General features: G+C 37.9%; 1 protein-coding gene across 5 annotated transcripts in view; it reads left to right on the forward strand.

The window, feature by feature from the left end:
- MAMDC2 (MAM domain containing 2) overlaps positions 1-25,000 on the forward strand; it is a 165,828-nt gene that overhangs the window by 125,958 nt on the left and 14,870 nt on the right. For 2 of the 5 annotated variants that reach the window (XM_033858158.2, XM_073806197.1), the window contains exons 10-11: positions 3,945-4,038; positions 5,718-5,870. In XM_033858158.2, coding sequence (XP_033714049.2) covers positions 3,945-4,038; positions 5,718-5,870 — 247 coding nt within the window. Of the gene's footprint in view, positions 1-3,944; positions 4,039-5,717; positions 5,871-8,503; positions 8,761-25,000 lie in introns of those variants that run through there. The other 3 variants (XM_073806198.1, XM_073806200.1, XM_073806199.1) reach the window with 3 other exon arrangements.

Here is a 25,000-nt window from a genome sequence, read left to right on the forward strand (position 1 = left end):
CAGCTGGAGTGTCAGTCCATCTCCCTTGCTTTTTTGCTCCTTTGCCTTTTCTTTCCAGAGCTTGAGGGTATTTCATTGCTCCTTAGAACTACCACCTGGTGATGTGCAGAGGCGAAGAAAACTAATTCAATCTAGCCTGCTTTTAACATGTAAACAACTGTCCTGCTCTGCCTGGGAAGAATTAACAGGTTGAAATTGACAGAGAATCCAAAAAGGAGGTAACAGATCTGAAAGTTCCTCACATAGGGACTACACGTAATAGAAATTTAGCAAGTGGGGTTTGATAATCCACATAGCAGTTTTCTACCACCTTTGACTGGTGGTTCTCAGCCAGAAAAGATTTTGCCCTGGCCCCCCTCCCCAAAGGGACATTTGGCAGTGTCTGGAGACATTTTTGATTGTTATAACTTGGGGGTGATATTGATATCTAGTGAGTAGAGACCAGGAATGCTTAACATCCTGCAATGCACAGGGCAGTCCCCTACAACAAACAATTATCTGGCCCCAAATGTCAATAGGGCTGAGATCAGAACACCCTGCTGTAGATAAATGAGTATGTGCAATGTCTAATTTTAATATGATAAGAAGTAAGTTAAATCATGTTTTTGATCCTTACTTGACTATATTTAAAATTATTTGTTTGCAAATATGTATTTATCACTCTCTCCATTCACTGCCTATTTGTATTTCCAAAGTTAGTCTAGCTAAGTTTTCTCAACAATTAATATTCTCTATCAAAAAAAATTTTAAGTATCACTGGTCCCTAAGGACTGGAACCTTTAGTGCACTGAAACAAATTCATTTACACAAATCTAATTTGCCCTAACTTTTAAGAGATTTGCATAAAATCAAGAACACTGTCTAAGGGACAGCAATTTACTTTGTCCCTCTTCTCCCCTCTTAAATAGATATTAGTATCTATTCAAGTTGCCTAAGATTTTTTTCCCAGTCTTTAGAGATATTCTGTTTACTTTGAAATACTGCCAAAAATGAAATAAACACTGTTTTTTAAAAAAAAAATCTATAAATAAACAAGAGGTTAATCCCCTTAAGAATTTAGACTATGGACAATTTCCTTCTTGTCACATTCTTAATGGGACCCAGGGAGAGAGTTCTTAAGAACAGACCAAAATGTTTGGCTTTCTCTTCGCCTGTGTCAGCCAGGCCCAATCCTCAGCTTACCCAGTCACCAACTACCCTAAAATAACCTCTCCACCTCAAGAGGCCCTCAAAATGCAAGATGGCGGCACAAGAATAGGAGACGACGTTATCAGCATTATTTATAGCAGGGTGGAAATCCAATGTGTTAGACCAAACAAGCTGATCTTGTCACGTTTCTTTTGTGTGTTGGCATGCTGATAGACAACTGCCAAACAGATCTGAGGTTTGAGGCCATAGTTTCAATCTAGTACATAGCTGACTGACTTTGTGGCTCTTTTATCAGAACAACATGTGGTCTGGCCGGTATTCTAAGTGTAGAAAGAGTTCTAAGATAGGAATAACCTAATGGCCTGCTGTTGTCCAGAACATCTTTAGCATTTCACTTAACCCACTGTGGCAGTTCACAGATTTGTTTGGAATGTCCAAAAGGAGCCAGGAAGCTCTATCCAGTGGAACATTCTGCAATGAGGAAATGTTACATATCTTCCATAACCAGCTCACTTGATCACTGGCTCTATGTGGCTGTTACGCACTTGAAATGTGATTAGTGCACCTAAGGAAATGAATTTTAAATTTTATTTAGTTTTCATTTAAATAGCCACATGTCCTCGTGGCTACTATAATAAACAGTGCCAATCTGAAAAACAGTAACTCATTATTCCACATCTTCATTATAGATATTTTGATTCCTTCTTCTTTTCTCTCAATTATAAATATAGCAAAATTAAAGAATGTTTAGAAAATGAAATTCTATTCAATACCCGTAATTTCATGAACCTAACAAAACTGTTATACATTTGGTAAATTTTCAAGGTTTTTTTCTATGTATTTTTAGATGAGTTCGATATAATTTACCTTATTTTATTTTGCTTTATTTTATCTATTATAACCAGCTTTTTTTCCCTTAACATTATGAAAGGAATATATTTCTCTACTACTAAATAATATTCACAAGCTGTCAGAGTGAATGATTGCCTATTTCTTAGATTGTAGCACCATGATTTGTGTATTTCCTCTGTTTTTGAAATCTTGGGTTCTTTCATTTGTTTGCTTCCTTGCTTGCTTGGTTTTATGGTCATTATAAAATAATGCTGTAGTAAACATGTGAAAGTATGTTTACATTTCTCCTCTTTAAGATATGTTTACCTGCCAAATGTTTGAGTCTTATTTAGGTAATACTTTACATGGTGAATCATTTCACTACCACAGAATCATTTTGAAAAAGTACTTTTTCACCATTCATGTCAAAAACAGACTTTAAAGAAGCGAAAGGAAAAGAAAGCCAAATCTTTTCTAGGGGCAGCACTATTAATTCAGTAAATTACGAGACAGATTACTACTCCTTCCCATAGAACAGGAAGAATTGCTGATAAAATGTAACTGTACTCAGGGCTGATGCCATAGACCTCTGCTTTGCAAACGGGGAACAAGTTCCCACGCATAAATCCTACAAGTAAAATATTTTACATAGTCAGATCATGTCTAGAATTTATAAAGATAAGAAAATTAATGGAAGTTAAATTAAAAAACCCAAAACGCCCCTTTTATTTTGTTCCTTGTAAATACATATAGTTATATATTATCACATCTCCAAACTATCCTTTTTATAATTTAAAGTAATATGAATACAGTCCAAGTAAACTTTCACACATCTTACGATTAGGAGTTATTCTGAAGATATTGGCCTAAGACATTTTATATTTTGCATAGTGATAAACTGTCATGAGATTTTTCAGTTTCTTTTTAAATAAATTCTATATTCTGGTGGCTCTGATCATCAAAGAGCAGTTAGATCCTATTGATAACACAGATAAATTGAAGACATAGCATACTGTATATTAGAACCTAAAAAGAATCAAATGTTCTCATTATTCATAATTTGGGTTGTACTTTCTGTAATATCTCTTTGTCTTTTTTGAATTAAGATTTGTATTTGAGGGATTGACCATGGACTGAATGACCTTGTGCTCATTAAGCATTAGGTTATACCTGTGAAGCAGCTTTGTAAACTGCAAAGTACAGTGAAAATCTAGTATAAATGTTCTGAAAAGCGCTCTTTGCTCATCCTATACATGAAAAGGAGACTTTTAAATTGGCTTAATGGAAAGAAATCCAAGACTTTTCTCTCTGTCTTTGGCACAATAAATTTAATAATTTATAGTAGAGATTTATTTTTCCTTCACATACAGCAGTAAAAATGTTTGGCCTGATAAAATAACTGCATTTAGGGCTTTTATTAGTGATAACACTCAAGGACATAGATCTTTACTTTGGAAATGGAACTTGGGTCTCCAGATAGCAAATCACTGGGACTTTGTTCACTCTATGAATGAAGCACATTGCCAGAAAGTCAATTCCAAAGAATCAATAGTGTGTTTACACTGGAAATGTTTGTAAAAAAGCTTGGACTGCCATCCACCCTGTACGCGCTTTGTGGATTATCTGGGGAAAATATTTAAAAGTTGACTGGTTTTCCTCTGCCACCTAGTTAACTTCTTGCTTTCCTCTCCCAGTGTTTTAAAGAATGTAAACTAAGTTCAGCATTAGTGTGCACAACATATCATTGTGAGCTTGATTCTACTGAAAAAAATAAGAGAAGTAGTCCCAGGGTCATATATAAATGGTTAACCATTACTCATGCCACTGTGATCTGTGGTTCACAGACAATGAAGAGGTGCCTGTAGTTTGCTTCTGCACATCTGTTGTGTCAAGTACATCCCAGGTCGTAAGTGTTTCCAATTTTTGGTTGACAGAACTCACAGTTTTACTTTTCTGAATTGCAGGTGGTTTTCATGAGCCTGTGCAAAAGTTTTTGGGACTGTGGACTTGTAGCCCTGGATGACATCACAATAGAATTGGGAAGCTGCTCGTCTCCAGGTAAGACGGCGGTCATTTCAGCTTTCTTTTGTCTCCCTGGCCATTTCATGGCATGTCCTGTTTCTCTAAGAACATACCACGTACATTTAATCTGTGCTAGTCTGTCCTTTGCCTTTCTTGTCAGAAGTGCCTCTCTCATTTAGAAATGATGCCTTGAATGCAATGTGTGACTTTGTACATATGACTTGACCCCTGTATCTTCATCTATAAGAGAGGTGGTAATACCTACCTGAAAAGTGGGGATAATACACTTAAGTTCCCTAGTGTAGGACCTGGCACAAAACAGTGCTTTAAAAACAAATACCTTCTATTATAATTCCTTTTGTTATTATTATTGTTGTTGCCTCATACGCATGCAGGTTTTCAAGAAATATTGGTGAAATTATTATACATAGACTAGGTAAACATATCATATCTAAATGATAATAAATAAATATTTTCCAAGTGAATTAAATGACAGTGGAGCAATGGAGCAAGCATTGATGATAGTGACAAATATTGTGGCTGTGTGTTGGACCTTATGTCTAATGAGAAAATTGTGCATACCTCAACCCAAATCATTGGTTTCTATCTACTAATTACCACTGCATCCTAAGTCTCAGGGTATCCATTTCTTTAACAAACAGGCAAATTGTGGCATCAATTTGGCACCAGAGAATAATCTCCGTGTTTATTTAATTAAAAGATAATTTGTTTGTAGTCGATTTGTGTGGCATTGCAAGAACAACATAAAACAAGATAAAAATCTCTACACTCAAGACGTAGAAAAGGGAATGAGCCTTCATTAGCTTGTAGTGTATATAAAATAAAATGAAGTAAAATAATTATCATGCAAGAGATGGAAAAGGTAAGCTATTTATTAGAGAATCTAGAGGTAGGGAGGTACAACCAAAGAAGTCCCCAGGAAGTTGGGAGGTGACACCACTCTAATAATAATCATTATTACAGTTATTGAAGATAGCACCCAAAGACATAAACATTTGTTTTTGGAAATGGAAAATAAACCTCCAGGCAGCAAAACACCAAGTTCTAATATTTAGCTAATATTTATTGAGAACTTCATGTTCTAAATATTTTACATACATCATCTTATTTAATCCTCACAACCCCTGAGGTGGATACCACTAATATTCCCACATTACAAATAAGAATGCTGAGGCACAGAAAAATTCAGTAACCTGCTCCTCACATATTAAGCTATGTCTCCAAAATCACATTTAATTCTTTCACATTCTCCCCCTCCTCCAAAGCAGCTATAGAGTTGCTCTGAGGATTCCCTTCACTCATTCTGGATTTCTGAAGAATGCTCCTGCATGCCGTTTTATTATTTTTATGTTTCCATAGAGGCAACATACCTCCAGTTTTCAGAGCTTTATAAGCTCATTCACACAAATAAATTCACAAGTCAGAGAAAGTTTCTTTCTCAAAGTATTCCCATACTTTTGGATCTAGATTTCTGATTGTTCTCTGCCTCTCTGGCAGAACCTAGGGTGGAGTCCAGCCTCTAGCTGGAAGCACCAGCGTGGCTTAGGTGGGCTTCTGGTGAGGGGGGCTGCCTCTTCATGTGGGGCATGTGGCCAGGCGACACCCATACGTGCAGCACGTGCTTCCAGTGAGCCTTGGAATACATATTCATTGAAAGAGCCTCAGCAATTGCATCACCTGCTGTTTCCTTGCAGAGAAGCTTCCAACTCCACCTGGAGAGTGTACTTTCGAACAAGATGAATGTGCATTTACTCAGGAGAGAAGGAACCGGAGCAGCTGGCACAGGAGGAGGGGAGAAACTCCTACCTCCTACACAGGACCAAAGGGAGATCACACTACTGGGGTAGGTGAGTTATGCCACATGGTGCTGTTTCCTAAGGAAACCAGAAATAGCATTCTAGGGGTCATTTACTGCATTTTGAAATGGGAAAAATGATGTGTCTAGAATGAACTGTGCGTGGGATGCTACACATGTGGGGTAGGTAATTCAGTATGTGCATTTAAAATCATTCTTTCTGTTTATTACATTGCTTATATATCTTGCTGGAAAAAGGATTTAAAGAGCTTACAAAAATATGCACGCAAAGACAATTTAATTAGAGGTAGGTTTAAAAATAAAAGAGAGATGGACAAAAATGAAAAAAAAGTATATGATGATGTAAACTTAAGCCCAGGACTCAGACCTAGTATAGAAATATGCTGGCAGACAGGGGAGGAGATATATCAGTTTGAGTCCTCACTTTCTAGAAACTGAAAAAGATGGAAAACTCATCTGTAAAACATGACTTACAGTGTTCTTAGGATAGAAACAGATGAAGCAGTCCATCAATGGGTGGAGGCAATAAGGAGGTGCATTTTCTGTAGAAAATGTATAAACTACAATAAACTAGGCTAAAAGTTGATCTACTTCTTATTATCACCATGTGTCAGCAATTGTAAACAATGTCAGTGATAAAAATACTCCCTAAAGAATAGACCTTGGGGCTTCCCTGGTGGCGCAGTGGTTGAGAGTCCGCCTGCCGATGCAGGGGACACGGGTTCGTGCCCCGGTCTGGGAACATCCCACATGCCGCGGAGCGGCTGGGCCCATGAGCCATGGCCGCTGAGCCTGCGCGTCCGGAGCCTGTGTTCCACAACGGGAGAGGCCACAACAGTGAGAGGCCCGCGTACCGCAAAAAAAAAAAAAAAAAAAAAACAAAGAATAGACCTTTCTCACTGATCCTCTCAATTTTACTTGGTATACCAATTGGATAACAGCACATCATTTGGCCCAGAAAAAAAGAACTATCCCTGATACTAAGATTATAGAGATATTTCCTGAAGGGTCCTTACAGAGAGTTGCATAGTGCTGTTTCTTATGGTCTACCTCAAGATAAGTCTAGGGAATAACACCACAGAGCAACCTATAGCATAACCTATTTGTTGAATTGGCTTAATTTGGTAGGGTGCAATCAGGAACAGCTTTGTTTTTTCTTTCCAACACTCTCTTCAAACATACCCTAGAGAATTCTCCCTTCCCCACCCCTTGGCAGATCCCATAGCTTCTCAGTCTGGTTGAGGTATAGGAGCCGCCACACATTCAGGTATGTTAAAAAGTCCAATTCAAATTAAAACTTCAGTTTCTCATTCAAGCAAATCATCTTTCTCCCTCAGCATGGGCCTGATTCATAGTTTGGAGATGATAAAAGGGAAGACTCTCTGTGCTTTAACTGTGTTTAACTTCCTCCTCTGCCCCTCATCTTCATGATCATTTAGTCAGGGTGAGTAGAGGAGGGATTAAAAGAAAATAACTTTTAAAATGTTTGGTGCTATTTCAAATTCTTTCTTGGATATTGAATACCTTCTGTTATGACAGATATCTAAATACTGGCTCTTTGGAGACGGTATCTAAATACTGCCCCTTTTGCATCTTACCATTTTTGGCACTGTACTCTCTGGCTTATCTCCTATGGCTACCCCCTCTTCCCCTAGCGCTTGCACTACAGAGGTACAACTCACACAGATTTTCTGCATACGTTCCTCCTGACAGTTTTGACTTGGGTCCTTCTGAGAGCCTTTGGTTCCAGCCACCTTCCCAGTGAGTATCAATTTGGCCTCGGATCCTAAACGCACCTTTGCCTGACTAAGAAGAAGATGTGCAGCTTGGTCCTCCCACTGACCTCTCTTTCCCTCCTGTTGCTTCGGAGAGTCTGGGACAGTGTTGCATCAGTTAGGGATGCTGTTGAAGAGATTCAGCCTTGGTTCGACCAGGTTCCAGCACTGAGTAGAAGATTCTAAGAGAGCTCTAAGAGTGTGTGAGACTGTATCTGGAAAGACAAGGAAGTTAAAAAAGATGACAAAAAAGACTTGTATATGTTAGGACTATTTTGGTTGGGAACAGTTTGTTACCCTTTGTAACAGAAAGAAAGGCCATTTCAGGGCCGACTTCAGGCATAGCTTGATGTAGGGGATAAAACTATGTCACTGGGATCAGTCTCTCTCTCCATCTCTCTGCTCTGGTTTTTCAGAGTTGGCTCCAATCTCAGACAGGCTGTCCTCTCATGGTAGCAAGAAGCTACCGCAGCTGCAGCCTCATGGCCTTTCAACACTGAATCTAGTGAAAAGAGATAACTCAAACAAACAAACAAAAAATGAGTCTCATTAGCTCTGATTGGCAGTGTATTGAGGGCAGAGTACTATCAAATTCCCGTTTGAATCCCCACAGGGCTTACTATTGTACCTTACACACTACAGAGGCTCAAAAATGTCCATGGAGTGAATAAATGAACCTACAAGCCTTCATTGATGTATATAAGAATAACTAACCATTTAGTTAGCAAGACCCCTAGAAAATGTTATAATGGGGAGAAACTAAATTACAAGAGGAGTAGAGAAAGATCAAGAATAAGTCAGCTTTATTTCGAGTCCATTGTATTCACGATGTTGTCTGTATGTATGATTTTCTCGGGGAGGGAGTTGATAGTTTTCTTCCATTTCTCAGGAACACCAAGAAGGCTAGCAACAACAGATCTGAGAAGAGGGCCATGCTGTGGTGGACGACCACAAGGGAATCCTCTGGGTAACAGGCCGTGCCATGTCTTAGACACGGAAGAGAGGACAAAACAAAAATAGTGAGCAGTGGAGAGAGGGAGTCTCTCATCTATGAGAGCTTGGCCCTCATGACCTAATCACCTCCCAAAGATCCTACCTCCAATTACCTCCAATTACCATCATATTGGGGATTAGGATCTCAACATATAAATTTCAATAAATAAACATTCAGTTGATAACACATCCTTACCACAACTTGTAAAGTATGTGAAAGTACCCATTTTTCATATGAGAAAACTGAAGGTTGGAGAAGTGCCTTTCCAGGGCCACACAGCAACAAGTGGTAGAGCAGGGACTGAATCTCAGGAATATTGGGCTCTAATGTCCACATTCTTTCCGCACTGCCTCACCACCAGAGTTTACTACATGATAGTAAGAGACCACACATGACCTGGGACAGTTGTGACAGCTTATACGTGAAAAGCACAATTCTTCACTTAGCAGTGTAATCTCAACCCTATTACCCTTCGCACCAAAGAGGGGTGTCTGCTCTTGGAAAGGATATATTCAAACTGATGGTAGTTTTAGACATCCACTGAAATGTATCCAGCAGAAAGTATCTAAATTTTTTCTGACCTGTTTCTAGTGTCAGTGAACAAATATTGTCAGTTTAACTCCAGGACTGCAGCTCACACACCCACTGTGTATCCTAAACCTTCAAAGGGTGGCTTCCCCTTTTCCTGGCCTCTAATGGCCTAATGTGGGCTGATATATTGTCTCTCAGATCACAGTATGACAAGGATCACCCATTCAAAAATTAAAGCATAAGCAATTAAAGGCCCTTTTAAAACAATTGTTTATTTGTTAAAACCACCAGTGTCATAAGCTACATGTGCATAATGTAAGATGAAATATCTTAGGACTGGGGGCAACCATAAATGTTATTTAGTGTAGGCTCTCTACGATCTTGATTTATTCCATATTTTCTGAGGACCCACTATGCATTAGGCCGCAGAACTATATTTGCTGTGGAATTACAATAAGTAAGGTAATAACAGTTAAATTCTAGAGATGATGGAACCACGCAGAGAAGAACAGTTAGCTCTCCTTGGGAGCATCTTAAAGAATGAGTGGGAATTCATCAAGAAGAACATCAGGGAGTAGGGAAGCATTTCAGGATGAGGGAATGACAGGTGCAAAGCATGGAGCCATTAAGCAGTATGGCAGCTTCAGGGAACTGCAAGTGATTCTACCTGGCTGCCATGTAGAATACTGTCAGAATTCCCAAGATTGTGAAGTATGAGATATAGGCTTGTATGCAGGTAGTACATTTGGAGATGTGATCCCAAGGAGTACAAGTGTGGGGCAAAGTCATCAAAGCAGGGAAAGAGGGAGAGCTGATACGAGGATGCATCCCTGACTTGGCCACTGCTATGACCATCTGGCTGCTTGATCTGGGGGGAACAGCTGAGAAACCATGTTGAAGTATGTCCCAGAGCCATCACCCAGGGGAAGAAAGGGAGAAGCATTTGTCCACAGGTTCCCTTCCTGCACTGGCCAGGGATAACTGTCCATTCAGCATTGGCTACTCTCTCTTCCCTTATTTCTAGGTTACATTTGCATGGGTGCTGAGTGATTCTGCCGAGGGCCAAGCCCAAAATGACTGCACAAAACTTAGCATCAAATACAGGAAGTAACAGGCAGTTGGCATGGGCCCAAGACAAGGCATCTATCAGGTGCATCTGAGTGAAACTGTTTAAAGGCTGTGTAGAATTAGTTGTAGTAATAGTGACTAGAATAAGAGACCAGTGAGACAGAAAATCTGTAGTAGTGAACAGAAGCATCTCATATGGGCACGTCTAGGAAAGTGGTGGGAGATGACAGTGGACAGTCAGATGAGAACCAGATCACCAAGGGCCTCGTCTACATGCTAAGGAATTTGCATATTCACTCTTTGTAGAAAAAGCATTCATTGAAAAGCTTTAAATGGACCATTTTAGTGGTCCCAACGCAAAATGATGAAGCTTTACTTGATAGTTTTCCCAGTAGACATCATACTAGGCACCACTTTCTTAGCCATCCTGCTTAGGGGCTTTACATCTAACACTATCCTCGACATCTGTCTAAGTCATCACAAAGGTCTGGGAAAATGAGAAGCAGTTCGATCTCAGAAAAGGCTTGAAACCCTTCTCTAGTGGCTCTCTCATAAAGATGAGGGTAGACAGAGGCAAATTGGGTATGAGAGCCAGGACTCAAACACAGTTCTCTTGATTCCGCCTTCATCTCAGGTGATACGTAAGGTGAGGTCTTGGCCATTTATATTCAGATCAGCTTGAAAAGAAACAGGCCAATACCATGAATGAATGACTTTTGTTGAATGTTGTACAATATGAAAGAGTATCAGCTTCATAAATCAGAGACCAGGTGTCAAAAACATTATAAGAAAAAGGATTATCACATCTAACTCCTTTATTAGGATTAGAATTGGTTCTATATCAGGTAGCTTTTAGTGTATAGCAAACACCCCAAAGCTTAGTGGCTTAAGATAATAACCACTTATTTCACTCACTATTCTGCAAGGTGGCAATTTGATCTGGGCTGAGCTGGGCAGTTCAGTTCTTGGTTGGGCTCATTCATGCACCTGAAGCCATCTGCCAGGTTAGTGAGGAGCTGGCTAGTTTAGGGGGGCCTCAACTGGGATAACTTGTTCTGCTAGCTCAGATTCAAAGAGTGAGGAAATGGACTCTATCTCTTGATGGGAGGAGCTACTGGATATAGGGAAGGAATAATTATGGCTATTTTTGCAAACAATCTACCATAGATTATATCAGCCTTCAAAATGGTCCCTCCTGAACGGGTTATTATTGTGGAATCTTGTAAAGTCACTTGCATTGATGGTAGAAGTGCTAAATTTAGCAAGTAAAAGTACGTGACACCCAGTTAAATGTGAATTTCAGATAAACAATGAATAATATTTAGTAGAAGTATATCCAGATTTTGGACATAGTTTTGAGTGCAAGTCATGGAAACAAAGAACATTAAAACCAGAAAGGACCTTAGAAAACACATGGCCCGGAGGTTGCAAATTCAGATGCAGTCCTGTGTTAGGAAACCATGTCTTTAGCAGGAGGGCTGTTATGTAACAGAGTGCGGTGGGGACTGTGGTTTGCTGATGTATGTGCATCATCTAAAGGTACTCAAAATCAAGTTTTAAAATTATTGTGATACCTAGATAAGTATCTGCAACCAAGTTTAGCTCAGATGCTCCCAGGTTTTACCTCCTAACTGAGGTTATTTGATTCAACAAGCTGACATAGTTAAAGGGGGGTCTAGGACTGGAACCAGATGATCATGACACCCAGTTCTGCACTCTTTTCCTACACTGAGATGCTTTTCCTTTAGCCTTACTTTGACAACTACTCAGTATTAGTTTAGAACTTGGGTTGTAATCCAGGACCCCTAAATACCCAGCCAGGGATCTCCTAGATACTGCTAGAAAAGTACATTGCTCTTCATTATTTTAAAGTAAAATACTTACTGAAGTATAACATGTACATAGAAAAGTGCTGCAAATTTCCCTCTAAATGCAGTTTTAGCTGTAACCCACATGTTTTAATAAGTTGTGTTTTCCCTCTCATTCAGTTCAAAGTATTTTCTCATTTCCATTTTGCTTTTTTCTTTTATGCATAGGTTATTTATAAGTGTATTGCTTAATTTCTAAATATTTGGGAATTTTCTAGTTACTGTTTTTAACTTGTTTCTAGATAATCCGACTATGCTCAGAGAACATACCCTTAATGATTTCAATCCTTTGCAATTTGTTGAAATGCCCAAAAAAGAGTCAATTTAGGTAAATGTTCTATGTGTGTTAGAAAATAATGTATATTTTGTTGTTGTTGTATGAAGTGGTCTGTATATGTTGACTGAATCAATCTTGTAATCCTGTTCCTATTTTCTATATTTTTACTGATTTTTATCTGTTCAGTTGAGAGGTATATTAGTTTCCTATTATGATTGTGAATTTATTTCTCCTTTCAGTTCTATCAATTCTTGCTTGTATATATTTTGAATCTATGTTATTAGGCATATAGAAACTGTATTTTTTAAGCCCCGAAAGATATGACTGGTTTGGTTGCTTCTATATTTATTCACATATTTCTCCATTCCATTAGTATTCATTCCTTCCTGCATTTCCATGTTTCTCTCTTGAATTTTTTTTTTTTTTTTTTTAGGAAATATTTCTCTTCTGCCAGACGTATTTTCTTCTGCATCTAGTGTTTTGTTTGGTTTTGGTTTTGGTTTGGGGTTGTGTGTGTGTGTGTGTGTGTGTGTAAGTCCACTGCTAATGAATTCTCTCAGTTTTTGTTTGTCTGAGAATGTCTTTATTTTTCCTTTACATTTGAAGGATGTTTTTGCTGAGAATAGAATTCTAAGTTGACAATCATTTTTTTAATCAGACCTTTAAAGATGTCATTCAGTTGTCTTCTGGCTTCCATCATTTCTATTGAGTCAGTTTTCAGTCATATAGTTGTTCCTTTGAAAGGGTACTTTTATTCTCTGGATGCTTTTAATATTTTCTTCTCATGTTTTGTTTCCAGCATTTTAAAATGATTTGCATGTGTGTAGTCTTCTTGGTAGTTATTCTGTTTGGGGTTCACTAAACTTCCTTAATCTTTAGGTTGAGTTTTCAAAAATACTTGACCTTTATCTTGTCAAATATTGCTTCTGCCCCACTTTATCTCCTCTCTTCCTGAGATTCCAATTACATGTACATTAAAAGATCTCACCATGTATTATATATCCTTTATGCTCTTTTACAAAGATTTTCTTTCTTTTTGTTCTCCTTTCTTCAGCTTGGATATTTTCTATTGACCTATTTTTTTTTTAGTTTGCAAGTCTTTTTTGCTATGTCCAGTATGCTGTTAAATTCAATGATTGATTACTTAATTTTAGTAATTCTATTTTTCAGTTACAAAATTTCCATTTTTTTACTATTAGCTTTATTAAGATAGAATACACACACTATACAATTCACTCTTTTAAAGTATACAATTCTGTGGTGCTTAGCATATTCGCAAAGTTGTGCAATCACCACTATCTAATTCCAGAATATCATTATCACCTCAGAAAGGAACCTTGTATACATTAGCACTCACTCCCATTCCCTCCCCAACTCTTGCCACCCCCATCCCTAGATAATTACTAATCTACTTTCTGTCCCTATGTATTTGCCTATTCTGGATCTTTAATATAAATGCAATTATACAACATGTAGTTTTTTGATTGGCTTCTTTCACTTAGCATAATGTCTTCAGGGTTCATCCTAGTAGCATGAATCAGCACTTTGGTTTTATTGTGATTATATTCCAATGCATGTAAATACCACATTTTGTTTATCCATTATTTAGCTGATGAACATTTTGTTTATTTCTACTTTTTGGCTATTATGAATAATGGTGCTACGGTATTTGCGTACAGGATTTTGTGTGAATATAAGTTTTCATTTCTTTTGGTTGTGTTGGGTCATATGGTAACTTTATATTTAAACGTTGAGGAATTGCCAGACTATTTTGCAAAGTGACTGCACAATTTTACATTTCCACAAGCAGTGTGTGAAGGTTTCTCCTTCACACATATTTCTCCATATACTTATCATACTTGTTGGTTTCTGGTTTTGATTATACCCATCTTAATGGATATGAGGTGGTATCTCATTGTTTAATGTCTGTTTTGTCAAATATTACTATAGCCACTCCATTTCTATTTTAGGTACTGTGAGTGACATATCTTTTTCCAACCTTTCACTTTCAACTTATTTGTGGCTTTTTTTTTTTTTTTTTTTTGTGGTACACGGGCCTCTCACTGTTGTGGCCTCTCCCGTTGTGGAGCACAGGCTCTGGATGCACAGGCTCAGCGGCCATGGCTCACGAGCCCAGCTGCTCTGCGGCATGTGGGATCCTCCCGGACCAGAGCACGAACCCTTGTCCCCTGCATCAGCAGGTGGACCCTCAACCACTGCGCCACCAGGGAAGCCCCTTATTTGTATCTTTGAATCTAATGTGTGTCTCTTGGAGGTAGCATATAATTGAATCTTTTGAAATCCATTTTACCCATCTCTACTTTTTGATTAGAGTGTTTAGTACATTTACATTTAATGTGATTACTAATAAGGCAGAATTTATGTCTGCCTTTTTTCTATTTGTTTTCTGTATTGTATGTATTATAGGGGTTTCTTTATTCCTTTATTCCTCTATTACTGCCTTCTTTTGTGTTTAATAGATATTTTCTAAGATAACATTTTAATCTCCTTATTGTTTGTTTTACTATATATTTTAAAAGTTATTTTCTTAGTATTGCCCTAAAGATTAACATTAACATCTTAAGACAATCTAGTTTATATTTAATATTGACTTAATTTTTTCATGGTATACAAAACCTCCTCCTTCCTTTGTACTATGATTGTCATGTACATGATATCTTTTACATTATAAGCCCATAGACATGATTTTTAAGTTATTGCCTTATGCAGTTGTCTTTTAAATCAGATATTTTAAAAAGAGAAACACAAATACATTTATTCTGTCTTTTATATATACCTATATAGTTACCTTTATCAGTGCTCTTTCTTTCTTCATGTGGATTGAGTTATTGTCTAGTGTCCTTTCATTTCAGCTTGAAGGATTCCTTTTAGTAGCTAGTGATGAATCCAGTATTTGTCTGGGAATGTCTTAAATTCTCCTTTGCTTTTAAAGGATACTTTTTCTTGATTTAGAATTCTTGGTTTTCTTTCAACACTTTTGAATTATGTCATCTCACTGCTTTCTGGTCTCATGTTTTCTGAGGAGGAGTCAGATGTTAATCTTATTGAGGATCCCTTGTACATGATGAGTTACTTGAGTCACTTTTCTCTTGCTTTCAAAGTTTTCTTTGTCTTTGTCTTTTAGCAGTTAACTGTGATTTTTCTAGGTGTATGTCTCCTTGAGTTTATCCACTTAAAGTTGTTTGACCTTCTTGGGTGTGTAGATTAATATTTTTCATCAGGTTTGGAATATTTTTGGCCAGTATATTTTTAAAATGTTCTTTTTGCCCCTTCCTCTCTTTCCTTCCTTCTGAGACTCCCATTGTGCATATGGTAATACACTTGATGCTGTCCCACCAACCTCTGAAGCTCTGTTCATTTTTCTTCATTCCTTTTCCTTTGTTCATCAGATTGGATAATCTCAGTTTACCTGTCTTTGAGTTTACTGCTTCTTTCATCTGCTAGTTCCAATTTGTTGTTGAGCCTCTCTTGTGAATGTTTCATTTCAGTTATTGTGCTTTTCAAACCCATAATTCCTAGTTGGTTTTCTGTAAATTGTCTTTTTAATGATACTCTCTATTTGGTGAGACATCACTCCCATACTTTCTTTAATTCTTCAGGCAGAGTTTCTTTTAATTCCTTGCACATATGTATAATAGCTGACTTAAAGTCTTTGTCTAGTAAGTTCAATTATAGGCTTCCTTAGAGACAGTTTCTATTGACAGCTTTTTATCTTGTGTATGAGCCACAGTTTCCTGTTCCTTTGTGTGTCTCATAATTTTTGTTAAAAACTGGTTATTTTTAATACTACAATGTGACAGCTTCCCCTCCTCCCAACATTTTGTTGTTGTTGTTGTTCCTGCTACTTGTTTGTTTAGTGACTTTCCTGAACTAATTATATAGAGTCTTTATTCTTTGTTGTGTGTGGCCACTGAAAAATATGCTCAGCTTAACCATCAACTAACGACTGAAGAGAGATTTTTCTTAAATGACTTGAACCAATACATCTCCCAGCACTTGCAAAAGTGCTCTGTGTTTGTATTGGGGCATGGTTTCAATGCTCAAGTAGACAATTTACATCTCTGCTAGCCTTCACTTTTTTCTTTTTCAGAGACTCAAAGTCAGCCAGGTTAGGACCTTCTCAGTTCTCTCCTGGGTATGTGTATATCTCTGCACATGTACATCATTTTCTAGATTGACAAGAATATTTTGGAGTTTTGCAAAGTCCCCCACAGACATATCATTCCCTAATTTTTTCCTGAAAAATTTTTTGTCAGCCTTTTGTTAGCTTCCATTGTTAATAGCACCTTAGGCAATTGCAATGTTAAACAATTGTTTGATTGTTCTTGGCAAATGCCCATGAGATAAGGCTGTTCATACAGAATAAGGTTTACCTCAGTTAGGTTAAATAAAGACAAGGTGTGGGAATGAAACTTGCCAAGCAAGTCAAGTAATGACAGTTTTCTGTATGTATGTATGTATGTATGTATGTGTGAATATTTATCTATATAGTATATAGATATATAGATATGGCACTGGAATGCTGTTCAGGCATAAAAAGGAATGAAATCTTGCCATTTGCAACAATGTGGGTGGACCTTGATTGCATTTTGCAAAGTGAAATAAGTTAGAGAAAGAGAGACAAATGCCATATGTGCTCACTTATATGTGGAATCTAAAAACAAAACAAAACACCAAATTCATAGATATATAGATAGATTGATGTTTGCCAGAGGTAGGGTGTGGGGGGTGGGTGAAATGGGTGAAGTGGTCAAAAGATATCAACTTCCAGCTATAAAATAAAGTCATGGGTATGTAATGTACAGTATGGTGACTATAGTTAGTAACACTGTATTGCATGTTTGAAAGTTGTTAAGAGAATCGGTCTTAAAAGTCCTCATCACAAAACACACATACATAATTTGTAACTGTGTGTGGTGATGGATGTTAACTAGACTTGCTGGAGTGATCATTTTTAAATATATACAAATATCAAACCATTATGTTGTACACCTGAAACTAATATAATGTTTATTTACAATTGTATCTCAATTTTAAAAAAAGGAAAAAAAGAATTTGGGTAGTCTTAGTCTTGGGAAGGCAGAGGAGAGGAAGGGTATTGCTTTGCTAAATGTGGATAACTTTAAATGTTTTGCCTTATCTTTTCAATCTATCCTCTATTGTTGAGGCCAGTAAGGAAATGTAAAACCTCAAAATGAAATTTTAAACAGCATTTCCAATGGAGTAAAAAAGACTTTGTTGCATAGTCGCGACTTAGCTCACCATTTCCTTGGAGGAAGGACTACTGGCTGCTCTATTTCTGAAGAGGAGAGAGTGGAAGGTACACAGCAGAGTCCAGAAGAAATTCCATCCTGGCGGATGAGAGACTCCCTCTTGCAAGAGCACCGGAATCACAACCAACTGCTGAACAATCATCGTCAGGGAGACACTGGAATTCACCAAAAAAGATACCCCACATCCAAAGACAAAGGAGAAGCAGCAATGAGACGGTAGGAGGGGTGCAATCACAATGAAATCAAATCCCATAACCACTGTGGGGGGGTGATTCACAAACTGGAGAATACTTATACCACAGAAGTCCACCCACTGGAGTGAAGGTTCTGAGCCCCACTGTCAGGCTTCCCAACCTGGGGGACCAGCAACAGGAGGAGGAATTCCTAGAGAATCAGACTTTGAAGGCTAGACGGATTTGATTGCAGGAATTTGGCAGGACTGAGAAAAACAGAGACTCCACTCTTGGAGGGCACACACAAAGTAGTGTTCGCATCAGGACCCAAAGGAAGGAGCAGTGAACCCATAGGAGACTGAACCACACCTACCTGCTAGTGTTAGAGGGCCTCCTGCAGAAGTGGGAGGCAGCTGTGGCTCACCACGGGAACAAGGACACTGGCAGCAGAAGTTCTGGGAAGTATTCCTTGGTGGGAGCCCTCCCAGAGTCCGCCATTAGCCCCACCAAAGAGCCCGGTAGGCTCCAGTGCTGGGTTGCCTCAGGCCAAACAACCAACAGGAAGGGAACCCAGCCCCACCCATCATCAGACAAGCAGATTAAAGTTTTACTGAGCTCTGCCCACCGGAGCAACACCCAGCTCTATCCACCACCAGTCCCTCCCATCAGGAAGCTTGCACAAGCCTCTTAGATAGCCTCATCCACCAGAGGGCAGAAAGCAGAAACAAGAAGAAATACAATCCTGCAGCCTGTGGAACAAAAACCACATTCACAGAAAAATAGACAAAATGAAAAGGCAGAGGACTATGCACGAGATGAAGGAACAAGATAAAATCCCAGAAAAACAACTAAATGAAGTGGATATAGGCAACCTTCCAGAAAAAGAATTCAGAATAATGATAGTGAAGATGATCCAGGACCTCGGAAAAAGAATGGAGGCAAGATCGAGAAGATGCAAGAAATGTTTAACAAACACCCAGAAGAATTAAAGAATAAAAAATCAGAGATGAACAGTACAATAACTGAAATGAAAAAAACACTAGAAGGAATCAATAGCAGAATAACTGAGGCAAAAGAATGGATAAGTGACCTGGAAGACAGAATGGTGGAATTCACTGCCATGGAACAGAATAAAGAAAAAAGAATGAAAAGAATAGAAGACAGCCTAAGAGACCTCTGGGACAACATTAAATGCAACAACATTTGCATTATAGGGGTCCCAGAAGGAGGAGAGAGAAAGAACCCGAGAAAATATTTGAAGAGATTATAATTGAAAACTTCCCTAACATGGAAAGGAAATAGCCACCAAGTCCAAGAAGCACAGAGAGTCCCAGGCAGTATAAACCCAAGGAGAAACATGCTGAGACACATAGTAAGCAAACTGACAAAAATTAAAGACAAAGAAAAATTATTGAAAGCAACAAGGGAAAAACGACAAATAATATACAAGGGAACTCCCATAAGGTTAACAGCTGATTTCCCAGCAGAAGCTCTACAAGCCAGAAGGCAGTGGGACGATATATTTAAAGTGATGAAAGGGAAGAACCTACAACCAGGATTACTCTACCTGGCAAGGATCTCATTCAGATTCAAGGGAGAAATCAAAAGCTTTACAGACAAGCAAAAGCTAAGAGAATTCAGCACCACCAAACCAGCTCTACAACAAATGCTAACAGAACTTCTCTAAGTAGGAAACACAAGATAAAAAAAGGACCTACAAAAAGAAACACATAACAATTAAGAAAATGGTAATAGGAAAATACATATCCGTAATTACCTTAAATGTGGATGGATTAAGTGCTCCAACCAAAAGACACAGGCTTGCTGAATGGATACAAAAATGAGACCCATATATATACTGTCTACAGGAGACCCACTTCAGACCTAGGGACACATACAGACTGAAAGTGAGGGGATGGAAAAAATATTCCATGCAAATGAAAATCAAAAGAAAGCTGGAGTAGCAAGACTCATATCAGACAAAATAGACATTAAAATAAAGAATGTTACCAGAGACAAGGATATTACATAATGATCAAGGGATAAATCCAAGAATAAAGATATAACAATTTATAAATATGTATGCACTCAACATAGGAGCAGCTGAATACATAAGGCGAATGCTAACAGCTATGAAAGAGGAAATTGATAGTAACACAATAATAGGAACTTTAACACCTCACTTACACCAAGGGGCAGATCACCCAGACAGAAAATTAATAAGGAAACACAAGCTTTAAATGACACAAAAGACCAGATATAGATAATTGATATTTATAGGACATTCCATCCAAAAACAGCAGATTATACTTTCTTCTCAAGTGCACATGGAACATTCTCCAGGATAGATCACATCTTGGGTCACAAATCAAGCCTTGATAAATTTAAGAAAATTGAAATCATATCAAGCATCTTTTCCAACCACAATGCTATGAGATTAGAAATCAATTACAGGGGGAAAAAACGTAAAAAACACAAAGATATGGAGGCTAAACAATACATTACTAAATAACCAAGAGCTCACTGAAGAAGTCAAAGAGGAAACCAAAAAGTACCTAGAAACAAATGACAATGAAAACATGATGATCCAAAACCTATGGGATGCAGCAAAAACAGTTCTAAGAGGGAGGTTTATAGCAATACAATCCTACCTCAAGAAACAAGAAAAATCTCAAATAAATAATCTAACCTTACACCTAAAGGAACTACAGAAAGAAGTACAAACAAAACCCCAAGTTAGTAGAAGGAAAGAAATCATAAACATCAGAGCAGAAATAAATGAAATAGAAACAAAGAAAACAATGGCAAAGATCAATAAAACTAAAAGCTGGTTCTTTGAGAAGATAAACAAAATTGATAAACCTTAGCCAGACTCATCAAGAAAAAGAGGGAGAGTACTCAAATCAATAAAATTAGAAATGAAAAAGGAGAAGTTAAAATGGACACTGCAGAAATACAAAGCATCGTGAAAGATTACTACAGGCAACTCTATGCCAATAAAATGGACAACCTGGAAGAAATGGACAAATTCTTAGAAAGGTATAAGGAAGAAATACCTTTTCCAAGGTATCTGGAAGACTGAACCAGGAAGAAATAGAAAATAGGAACAGACCAATCACAAGTAATGAAATTGAAACTGTGATTAAAAATCTTCCAACAAACAAAAGTCCAGGACCAGACGGCTTCACAGGTGAATTGTATCAAACATTTAGAGAAGAGCTAACACGCATCCTTCTCAAACTCTTCCAAAATATTGTAGAGGAAGGAACACTCCCAAAATCTTTCTACGAGGCCACCATCACCCTGATACCAAAACCAGATAGAGATACTACAAAAAGGAAAATTACAGACCAATATCACTGATGAATATAGGTGCAAAAATCCTCAACAAAATACTAGCAAACAGAATCCAACAACACATTAAAAGGATCATACACCATCATCAAGTGGGATTTATCCCAGGGATGCAAGGATTCTTCAATATACGCAAATCAATCAATGTGATACACCATATTAACAAATTAAGTAATAAAACCATATGATCATCTCAATAGATGCAGTAAAAATTTTTGACAATATTCAACACCGATTTATGATAAAAACTCTCCAGAAAGTGGGCATCAAGGGAAACTACCTCAACATAATAAAGGCCATATACCACAAGCCCAAAGCAAACATCATTCTCAATGGTGAAAAACTGAAAGCGTTTCCTCTAAGATCAGGAACAAGTAAAGGATGTCCACTCTTGCCACTCTTATTCAACATAGTTTTGGAAGTCCTAGCCATGGCAATCAGAGAAGAAAAAGAAATAAAAGGAATCCAAATTGGAAAAGAAGAAGTAAAACTGTCACTGTTTGCAGATGACATGATACTATACATAGAGAATCCTAAAGATGCCACCAGAAAACTACTAGAGCTGATCAATGAATTTGGTAAAGTTGCAGGATACAAAATTAATGCACAGAAATCTCTCTCATTCCTATATGCTAACAACGAAAGATCAGAAAGAGAAATTAAGGAAACAATCCCATTCACCATTGCAACAAAAAGAATAAAATACCTAGGAATAAACCTACCTAAGGAGGTAAAAGACCTATACTCAGAAAACTATAAGACACTGATGAAAGAAATCAAAGAAGACACAAACAGATGGAGAGGTATACCATGTTTTTGGATTGGAAGAATCAATATTGTGAAAATGACTATACTACCCAAAGCATTTTTGGACTACAGATTCAATGCAATCTCTATCAAATTACCAGTGGCGTTTTTTACATAACTAGAACAAAAAATCTTAAAATTTGTATGGAGTCACAAAAGACCCCGAATAGCCAAAGCAGTCTTGAGGGAAAAAAATGGAGCTGGAGGAATCAGACTCCCTGACTTCAGATTATACTACAAAGCTACAGTAATCAAGACAATATGGTACTGGCACAAAAACAGAAACATAGATCAATAGAACAGGATAGAAAGCCCAAAGATAAACCCACACACCTATGGTCAACTAATCTATGACAAAGGAGGCAAGGATATACAATGAAGAAAAGACAGTCTCTTCAATAAATGGTGCTGGGAAAACTGGACAGCTACATATAAAAGAATGAAATTAGAACACTCCCTAACACCATACACAAAAATGAACTCCAAATGGATTAAAGACCTAAATGTAAGATCGGACACTATAAAACTCTTAGAGGAAAAAATAGGAAGAGCACTCTTTGACATAAACCACAGCAAGATATTTTTTGACCCACCTCCTAGAGTAACAGATAAACAAACAAAAATAAACAAATGGGACCTAATGAAACGTAAAAGCTTTTGTACAGCAAAGAAAACTATAAACAACATGAAAAGACAACCCTCAGAATGGGAGAAAATATTTGCAAATGAATCAACAGACAAAGGATTAATCTCCCAAATATATAAACAGTTCATGCAGCTCAATATTAAAAAAACAAACAACCCAATCCAAAAATGGGCAGAAGACCTAAATAGACATCTCTCCAAAGAAGACATACAGATGGCCAAGAGGCACATGAAAGACTGCTCAACATCACTAATTATTAGAGAAATGCAAATCAAAACTGCAATGAGGTATCACCTCACACTGGTCAGAATGGCCATCATCAGAAAATCTACAAACAATAAATGCTGGAGAGGGTGTGGAGAAAAGGGAACCCTCTTGCACTGTTGGTGGGAATGTAAATTGATACAGCCACTATGGAGAACAGTATGGAGGTTCCTTCGAAAACTACAAATAGAATTACCATATGATCCAGCAATCCCACTACTGGGCATATACCCAGAGAAAACCATAATTCAAAAAGACACATGCACCCCAATGTTCATTGCAGCACTATTTACAATAGCCAGGTCATGGAAGCAACCTAAATTCCCATCGACAGATGAATGGATAAAGAAGATGTGGTACATATACACAACGGAATATTACTCAACCATAAAAAGGAACAAAACTGGGTCATTTGTAGAGACGTGGATGAACCTAGAGACTGTCATACAGAGTGAAGTAAGTCAGAAAGAGAAAAGCAAATATTGTATATTAATGCATATATGTGGAACCTAAAAAAATGGTACAGATGAACCGGTTTGCAGGGCAGAAATAGAGACACAGATGTTGAGAACAAATGTATGGACACCAAAGGGAGAAAGTGGCAGTGGGGGGATGAATTGGGAGATTGGGATTGACATGTATACACTAATATGTATAAAGTAGATAACTAATAAGAACATGCTGTATAAGAAATAAATAAATAAAATAATTTGGCACATGCCTCAAGGGAAGATTGCTCACTCTGCTGTGTGTATCATTTCTCACAAAACTTGATCCTCAAGCCCCAGCTGCTTTTGCAGCCCTGGACTCCAGTTTTTATCATCCCACAGTGAGAACTGTTGGTTTCTCTGCCTCTTAGCTGCCCTCTGCTTAACTTCTAAACTGAATAGGCAAATGCCCCAGTGGGGAAAGCAGCTTGAAGAATGTTGAGTTCACTTCACTGACCTTCCCTTGTCTCAGGGATCTTGGCCCCTCAAGTTCTTGCTGCTTGGGAAGCTCTCTGACAACTTCAAAACAGATGTTTTCTAAAAAAAATTTATCCATTTTAAAAATAATTTTTCTCAGTGGAAGCGTAGGTCAGCTACAAGTTACTCAACATATCCACAAGGGGATGTCCCTGGTATTTCATTTTTTTAGCATCATATATTTAAGAGCATGATTGTTATACTCAAAATTTGAAGGCATTTGCTGTTTTCTTCTGCACTACAAACCAACCCATCATAATGTTTTTGAATGAGCTCTATGTGTCTCTGGTCTCTTTCAACTGTATTCTTTTGTTGATATTTCCTGGCTGTTCTACCCAAGATCTTGCTGTATCTGGTATTACATTATTGCACGGTGTTCTGTCTTTGGCAAGGAGTAGTAGAAGCAGAATATTAAAATTTACATTTATACTGCCTTTGGCTATGAACTGTCTGAGAGACTATTCTACTTTTTTCCCTTTATAACTCTCAATCTTGAGTAATAAATATTGGGGACAACTATCATAGTAAAAAAAATACTGCAAATGCCTTTTAAATTTAATTATGGTAGAAACCACTTAACAATTACCTCCTATTTTTTATTTCATTTTATTTATTTTTGGCTGCGTTGGGTCTTCGTTGCCGCATGCAGGCTGTCTCTAATTGCAGTGAGCGGGGGCTACTCTTCATTGCGCTGTGCAGGCTTCTCACTGCGGTGGCTTCTCTTCTTGTGGAGCATGGGCTCTAGGTGCATGGGCTTCAGTAGCTGCAGCACGCAAGCTCAGTAGTTGTGGCTTGTGGGCTCTGGAGCACAGGCTCAGTAGTTGTGGCGCACGGGCTTAGTTTCTCCGCGGCATGTGGGATCTTCCCGGACCAGGGCTCGAACCCATGTCCCCTGCATTGTCAGGCGGATTCTTAACCACTGCGCCACCAGGGAAGTCCACCTCCTATTTTTTTAAAGAAGTGACTTACATAGTAAATGTACTTACGGTTGCTTAGATGAATGTCACTAGAACTTCTCTTCAACAGGGATATGGTCTGAAGTAATAAGAAAATGTAATTGGCTTAGTAACAGTTCATAGATTTATAGGATGCTGGAGGTAGACAAGATCTTATAGATCAGTTAAGACAACATACACATTTTAAAT

This window comes from Tursiops truncatus, chromosome 6 (assembly GCF_011762595.2).
Source record: "Tursiops truncatus isolate mTurTru1 chromosome 6, mTurTru1.mat.Y, whole genome shotgun sequence".
NCBI lineage: Eukaryota > Metazoa > Chordata > Mammalia > Artiodactyla > Delphinidae > Tursiops > Tursiops truncatus.